Source organism: Stegastes partitus, unplaced genomic scaffold (genome assembly GCF_000690725.1).
Source record: "Stegastes partitus isolate 25-593 unplaced genomic scaffold, Stegastes_partitus-1.0.2 Scaffold460, whole genome shotgun sequence".
NCBI lineage: Eukaryota > Metazoa > Chordata > Actinopteri > Pomacentridae > Stegastes > Stegastes partitus.
Window position 1 is genome coordinate 3846 of NW_007578191.1, and position 8501 is coordinate 12346.

The 8501-nt window shown below is 43.6% G+C and overlaps 1 protein-coding gene across 1 annotated transcript in view; it reads right to left on the bottom strand.

Moving 5' to 3' along the window:
- Nucleotides 1–840: 840 nt before the first annotated feature.
- The window catches only part of fbxl17 (F-box and leucine-rich repeat protein 17), a 224888-nt gene continuing 217227 nt past the window's right edge, over nucleotides 841–8501 (bottom strand). Inside the window, exon 10 of the mRNA XM_008286602.1 lies at nucleotides 841–1010. Coding sequence (XP_008284824.1) covers nucleotides 847–1010 — 164 coding nt within the window. The 3' untranslated portion in view covers nucleotides 841–846. The remainder of the gene's footprint in view (nucleotides 1011–8501) is intronic.

An 8501-nucleotide genomic window follows, 5' to 3' on the forward strand; every position in this document is an offset into this window, starting at 1 on the left:
AGATTGTCCCCTCACGCCCAGAGGTATCTCAAAGTAGGTTTGAGAGGGGGTCGTTATGTCACTTCACCTCTGATACCGCCCAGCCAGCTGACTGAAACCTGTATCACACAGACTGGGCGCAGGTGGCGGCGACTTAGCTGCTGTACTTCACATTCTTTCCTCTGGATGCAGCTGCTCTGACCGGGATCTGGTGAGAGTTCATGTGTTTGATCGCATTTGTGCGGGTGTGTATCTGCATTAGAGATGGGCAGCAAACCTTAAGATGACAGGAAGTCGTCAGAGATCAGAGTGTGTCTGTGTTTATTGGCTAATGTGGGCGTTGTTGCACATGACTGAGCGAGGCTGCTTTATGGTGATATTGGAAGTGTTTTTGCATCGGAATTAATTATTGTGTTGCTTTTATCTATTTTTTAAAATATGTATTAATAATCATACATAGAATTTTCCACATACTAATATCAGATTAAGACGACAACAGATGTGCAGACACATATGAAGGCGTGCACACCCATGTACACATTTTAAACACATTCAGAGCAATAAGAGTGGGTTATAACCGTATTTAAGAAAGGCTGCAACTAACAGCAGCTGCTTTATAATGCAAATGCAATATACTTGCAAGTCCAAATTGCTTGTTTTATATGACAAAAGATTCCAAAATCCAAAGATTTTAATTTATTATTCATGTGATTATCATTTTCAGGGACACAAAGTGTTTAATGCAGATTAAATACTGCACATTTCCCTTAGTTGCTTTGCAGTGGATGTATTCAGAGGCATATCTGAAGCCACACATACCTGTACAGAGAGAGCGCATACTGACAGGAAATCAGACGAAAGCAGACATTATGGGCTGAGCCTTGTTACCTTGTCACATCTCATGAGGCCCAGGTAGCGGAGGGACTTGCTGCTCTGAGCAATCTGTGTGGCTCCCTGGTCTGTGATGTCTTTACACCAGCCGGCGTCCACGGTCTCGATAGTGCTGCTGTACTGGCCTATGGCGATCAGAGCTGTGGACGGCAGACGGAAAAGGGGAGACAGGAGGGAAGGAAGGAAGGAGAGAAACAAGAAAATGTGTTAGTCTGACAACCTTTCTCATGCAAATGTGACAGCGTCGTCCTCCCACAGAGACGAGCGGAGATTTCGAGTTGAAGCCGGGGCAAATCATCTGGCCAGCTGTGACACGTAATTCCAATGTTTACACAACGCCTTGAAAATATACGCACACACACACACACACACACATATGCACGCATGCAAAACTCGCCCAGCGCTTGGTCAGACTGCTGCAGGACTCATCCATTAGAACGCTGGCATGAGTCACGGTACTGAAAGGCAGTGACACCGTGCCAGGGTAAAGTGTGACTCTATGCCAGTGTATGATTTAATTTTGCTTGTGGGTGTGTGTGTGTGTGTGTGTGTGTTTACTGCTGCCAGGGCAGAAACAAAGTGCCAGGGTAAAGAGTATCCACCAAAAACAAATATCTGTCAGTGTCTGGGGGGGCTTTGTTAAACCCCAGAGCATGTGTGCATACATAACTTCACACACACACACACAGTATAGCTCACAAGCGGTGCTCCTTTGATACCGTCTTAATATATCGACTAATTGAAATGTGCAGCTGACAAAAACAACCAGATTAAATCTTGGGTAATCTAGTTCAAATGAAGGCATACTCTGTTGCATTAACGCGGACGGACACGACGATCTTCCTCATCAATCTCTGACCCGTCAATCGTTGGGTAGATGGAGGAGACCTGTGCTCCACCAGTCAATTGATAGCGCTGCTCGGTGATCGATTGGCAGGCCTGGGCTTTTGTTCTCCTCTCACACAACCATCACTAATGAGAGTGGGAAGGTAGGGAGGAGGAGGAGGAGGAGGAGGAGTGAGGGATGAGGGAAAGATGAAAGGAGGAGGGCGAAGACAGAGAAAGCCTTTGACAGCACCTTCAAATAGTTACTTAGCCCTGATGTTGTTTTCTCATTCGCAGAAATCCGATTCACTTCAAACTTGTGCTTTTTTTTTTTTTAATAAACAAGCTTGAGACATCTCCACTTCAATAAGTTGGAAGGGAATTAATGTGTACAAACTCGTTTTCACATCGAATCTCTTCCTCTTTGCGTTCTAACTTTTATGACCAGCGCTCTTCAAAGTGCCTCCACATATTACAGTATTAAATAACAAGCAGTCAGCACATCATTTATGTTCCTGCACATTGGGTACGACTTGCTGTCCAAGTGTGTGTGTGTGCGTACATGTGTGTGAGCACATGCATACATACGAGTGTGTGTTTGTGGTGCAGGAGCTTGTTCCCAAAGGAGAGGGGAAATGAATAATCTTACGCTTTTTTTCCATGTATTTAAGCCTCTTTCCTTCTGCTGGAGCTGTGTAATGTAGACGCTTCTCCACACACACACACACACACACACACACACACACAGGCAGGCAGACTTGTGTACAGTATGTAACATATGTAATATATAGCTTTGGGCACTTGGTGTGCACCACATGTGGTTCCTTTTGTGCTCCAGCATGCTCTTGGATGCCATGCATAATGGCACATTATAGCTAAACAGGCAGTAACACAGCTTTGAAGCTACACTATGTTTCACGTAAAAAAAAAATAAAATAAAAAAAGGCACTATGGGGAGGAGGCTTCAGCAGGCCAGATGGGTGAAAAGAACATGAAGTAGCCACGACGTTTTGTAACGCTGACCTGCTAGAGTATGCTAAAAAATCAAGACACTTGTGTTTATTTCTGAGCTTCACTGTCTGCAAAGCTGAAAAGATGTCAAGAGGCTTCCCATCCTGCCTCCTCCCTCCTCCTTCCTCCTTCTCCCTGTCACGTCCAATCACATGATCCTGAATCTGATAAACCAGAGTTCGGACCTTTCAGCTGATGTTAAGACGCGCATATTGCTGCTGTTAAGAACAACCTTGCAGAAAGACTGAGGTGGTTTGTGAGGAAAAGGAAGATCAAATAAAAGAGGAGAGCTTCATAGTTCGACAAATCAAACACAACTCGCTCTGCTTCTCCTTTGCCAACCCCTACGTCTCTGCTTCTTCCCCTTCAACTTTACTTCCCTCAACCTGACAAAGTGGGCAGATAGAAGCAGACAGGTGCCTGCCATCATGAATGTATAAGAGGTGCAAGCGAATACATTGTCCGTGCATTTCCTGATTACCGGCGCTGCGCTCACCTACGCGTACGCCACCTGCCTAAACCGAATTACAATGTAAATGTCGACAGGCTCCGGGCTTTTACAAAGAAAAACATATGGCAGTTTGAGATAGCTGCCAGGAGAAAGAGGAGAGCAAATAACACTGAACATCATTCTGTTAAGCTCTGAAGATGGCGAGGCTGGAGAGTCAGATAATGCCTTTGTCAGAACAAGCCAAGTGTTAGGCTATTTAGACTTGTTTACTACTCTATCAACAAGTTCATCTGGTTGCCATTACAGTCTAATATCCCTGTGTGTGCTCTGCTTCTCCCGCGCTCCCTTTGATCCTCTATCGGGAGACTGTAAATTTCAGCTACTCCTGGTGGCAAATGGAAATCGTTGGCTTCTTTTGCAAAGGCTAAGAGCTTTCAGTGAAACCTTTCTTTTTTTTTTCTTTTTTTTAACCACAATTGAACAGTTTTGTTGACCTTGTCTGAGACACAGTGTTCAAACGGAGCTCGGTGCCTTTGTTTCGTGAGATAGCGGCAAAGCATATTAATTATTTGACATAAAGAAACAGTCAAAGTGAAGTTCCTACTTGTTGGCAGGACTATTCATGTATTTTACGTATGTCAAAATATGGATTTTTTTTTTCTACTTATGAAATAGGTAGACAGACAGAAAAGACTGAAGGTTTCTTTGCCCAGTCATTCACATAGATGCACTTAATCATCCGTATACATGGGAAACCAGATTTTCAGGGCCTCCTTTGCATTTTTTCGGTACAGATTAAAGAAACCTAAGTGTTAATAATAATCTAATTTATATTTGTGTAAATAGAGACTGGTCGCTGATTGCCACATCAGTAAAGTCCGTTTGTTTAGTGTCGACATGATGCTTTTACTAAACCGGTTATCTGTTAGCCTTCACTGCCTCTGAGTACGTGAAGAGTTTCTGATATTTCCTTTTTTTTTTAGCAATAATAAATAGCGTTTTGCACAAGAAACAGTAAACTTTAAGAGGCCTCCTTTGTAAACTTCAACCCAATTCCATCATGTCTGCGCCACTTTAAAACAAAACCGTCATTTAAAACTTCTTCTTTTATTCCACATTTTTAGGATATTCCCTATTAAGTGACAATTAAGCTGGTTTAAATTTAATAAAAAACACAAGATAAAATATAGGGTTTTCAAAAACTTTTGACTGGCAGTGTATAAGGGACCATAGGAGCAGGAAATTGTCTTTCCTGACTGATAATGATTTTCTGTCTGAGAAATAGATGAAGCGATATGCAAGAGAAGTTAAGGTGAAAAAGAGGTGGAGGAGTCAGAGGAGAAAAGAGGGGGAAAATCCCATTCTGGCAGCAGGAGCTGTGACTGAGTGGTGACTACACAGTCACAGACGGTAATGAGGACACACTCTGCTGCCCTGCCTGAAAATGGCTTTAGGATCTGGTTCTCCCTCCATGTGTGTATATGTGCGTACACACTCCCCCCCTTTCAGTGTGAAGGGAAGCAGAGAGGGAGAGAGAGATTGACCTTAAATCCTGGATATCATTCATTCCGACCATGCCACATTTAACCTGTCTCTTACCGAGGCTGTCACTGGGGGATAACGCTACATCAACATACAAGGAACAGGTGGAGATCGCATTTAAAACCAATTGCTTCTGTCCTTTTAAAGTTCTCCTGGGATTTTAGGCCAACAAATCTCCCTGTCAATCAATCACCAAAAGAACAAATCAATCAACAGATCAATATAAAGAGCGCTCCGGACCATTTGGTGCCTTTTGGGAATGTGTCAAAACACCGGAGCTTCAATTTACTAAGACCTTCTTAAAATATTACAATTCCATCCCGAGGATCGACTCCCGGGAAGCACGGTGACAAATGTCGACCAAAGGTAAGCAACGGAGTAAAACCATAAATCTTTGGTGTTCCATTAACTCCTACATTATCTCCAGACGTAGATCCATAACCTATTACTTTCTCATATCAGGCACAAGCCGTTATCAAACCCCATGAATGGCGGATTTATCCAAACATAGGAGCGGTTCCAGGCTAAGGTAACCGCACTCCAACCAGCGGGGTCAGGAATTGGTCAATCCTGCGATGACCGCAACGTGAGAAGAAACCTTCGGTAATCAGCTTATTCTCCTATCTCCGTACCTGACCTCAGAGTTTCAGGGGTTAAGCATCTTTTACAGGCTTATTAGATATTCACTTATTACATTCTCCTAAATGATGGTGTGCCATTACTGCTATCTTATTGCTCTGAAGCCATCCCCGTGACTGTCTGCAGTAACCCTATACGCCATATTTTAGCCGCTGATGAAGACGGAACGCGTATGAAAGATGCAATGGTATATGGTAAAGATTTACTGTGATGCAGCGTGTGCATGTGTGTATACGGCAGTAGGGACAAGAGAAAAAGGGCTTATTATGGCTGATGTATTCCAGAGAGCACAACTGTCATGTCTAATGTTGAGGACAATCACTTGGGGCTTTGTGTGCATTTAAAAACTTAGCCTCAGCCTTGCCCTTTACACTGTGCTGCTGTACGCCCAGAACCGAAAGAAAACCTCTTTTCGGAAGTGGCAAGAGATGCAGAAAGCTAATTTTCAAGCACATCTGTATTTCTTCCTTACACTAGCCCAGGGGTCGGCAACCCGCGGCTCTTTCGTACCTCTGCTGTGGCTCCTTGTGGCTTTGGAAAATAAATAGCGAGCATTTGAATTTAAATGTATTTTATTTTAGCTCGTTAGTTTTTAAAATGTAATTCTAAATTTGAAGGTTTTTGTGAACTTGCTCAAAACATGCGTCATAACCGCCGATGTGCGACACTCGCCGGCATGTGCAGTGTTGCCACCTTGATGACGTTCTCGCTAAATCTGGCAACTTTCCAAATCCTCTTGGCGACATTTTTTATTTATTTATTTTTTGGCTAAAGCGACTAGCAACAAATCTAGCAACTCTTTCTGGTGTTTTGGAGACTTTGGAGACAACACGTATTGTTCTGCAGTTACTGCCGTGAGTTCCTCCCGTCCCAAAACGCTCACAGGCGGTCAGCAGTCTGGTCAGCAGTCCCAGCTGCAGTCAGCAGGACAACCAGACGACATTTTTACTTTGCTGCAGGTGGATAATTTAAGATCGGCTTTTATTCCATAAATACAAGGAGGATTCAAATAGATATTTAGTATTTTATTTAAAGGTAACCTTCAACCCAGTGTCTTTTTTGTTGTTGTTGGAGTTAAAGATGTTTTTGTTGTGGAAATAAAATTTCGTTTTCTCTGTAGCACTTCATTGATTTCATAAATGCAACACTATAGTTTTTTTTTTTATATATACATAGCATAAAGGTAAAAACGATATACGCAGTGTTATCTTAATTTTAGATTTCAAAGGGGTTTTGCGGCTCCCAGTGTTTTCTTTTCGATGGGAAACGGGTCCAAATGGCTCTTTGAGTGTTTAAGGTTGCCGACCCCTGCACTAGCCAATACTACAAATGAGTGCATAAAAGCCAGCAGTGGTGCAGACCAGTAACATACAGCTGTCACGACATACGCTTGTGAGACAATACAAATATGACATTTTATCGAACCATTTATAAAGTATGCTCTGTTTAACACCTCAAAGATTATTTTCATGCCTTTATTTGAAACCGACAGCGGAGCGAGACAGGAAATAAGGGGACAAAGAGAGTAAGAGTAGCACGCTGCTAACATGTGATACCCGCCCTGAGCACTCGGCTATCAGGTCGCCCCAAATTCTCTAATTATTTATCAGGGGCTACTTTCATGACACCTATCAGATATTCATATATTTCTGCCATCACTGTGATGAAGTCCCTTGATGTATCAAGCGCTTAAACTGGTGGATTAGCCCGAAATAGACGTTATTGTCCGATGATCTTACCCATAAAATGCTTCCCAACTTATTTTAACCCACAAAAAGCCAAAAGGAGGAAAAAGAGGATTCTGAGCATCCCAATCTCCATTTCTTATTACATGACTGAACAGGAAGCATCTGAATTCGCTCACATGCGTTTTCCTGCGTGTGCATAACACGACATTGATTTGTGTGGCGCAGAAACGGGAATGCGCTTTCACGGGAGCCTGTCTACATGCGTGTAAATACACACGATGTCAAACAGAGTGTAAAAGCAGTGTAAGACGACCTGAATAAGCACCATGTGGACGTCACTTAGCTCCTTTGATGCCTGTCTGACCTGGCCAAGTGTGGGCCTCGCTGTCTGATTGATTAACACACTGCGCTCATCTTCAAAGTACCCCAGTCAAACTGACCGGGGTCACGCGGAGTGCCACAACTAATTCAGTAAACAACATGCCCAGTAAAGCAGCAGAAGCACACACACATGGGAGGTAGGAAACAAGAAGGGAGGCTGTTGCTTTGCGAACTGACAAATTTGAAACTGTGAGAACTTGAGGGAAACGGCAATCTGTATGGAGAGAGAGAGAAAAAAAAAAGAAGCCCGCTGGGGGTTTGACTTGAACATGAACTTGGTGCGACAAAAACCGAGATATAAAAAAGAAAACATATTCAGATACGAAGAGCAAAGAGAAGAAAGAGGAAAATGAGAGAGGCGAAGGTGATGCTCTTTGCCCTGACATTTCGGGGCAAACGCACTCGAAGGCCGCGGGGAACTGAAACCAGCCAGGCTCGGTAGAGAGGAGGAACAGATTGAGAGCGACGCAAGGAGGGAGAGCACTTTATGGTTGGGACATGCTCGATCTGGGAAATTAATTAGCCAGAGGGCAAGGAGATGGCAGTGTGCTGAGGGCAGTTTGGGCATTTTCCCAATCAGCCTCTGATCTGATGCAAACCAGCTGACACGTACCGTTCCGTGGCAGCGTGTGCTCATATGGTTTTATGTGCTTTTTGAGAGAGAGAGACAGAAACAGAGGCAATCAGCAGACCCTGAAATGTTTAAGTGGTGAGGTAGAGACAGTGCAACCAAAAAAAAAAGTGACTTTGATGTTTTATGGTGGTCTAGCATCTGAAAATAATACACCACCGCACACACACACACACACACTGTTTAAGTAGCTGATGTGCGATAACCTTGTGGAGGGAATGTGAAGTTTGAAGTGGAGGCGAAGATTGGAAAGGTGAGTGAGTGACAGGAAGAGAGAGAGAGGGAGAGATAGAGAGGAAGAGTGATGGGCAAGGACAGATAGACAGAGTGAAGGGGTGATAAGGAGAGATGGAGCTATCACAGAGGTGACCTACAACAGGCCTTCCTTCACCACTGAGAATAAGCACTCTTCGCCAATTCTCTCACACACACACACTCACACACACACAGAGTGAACATCCCA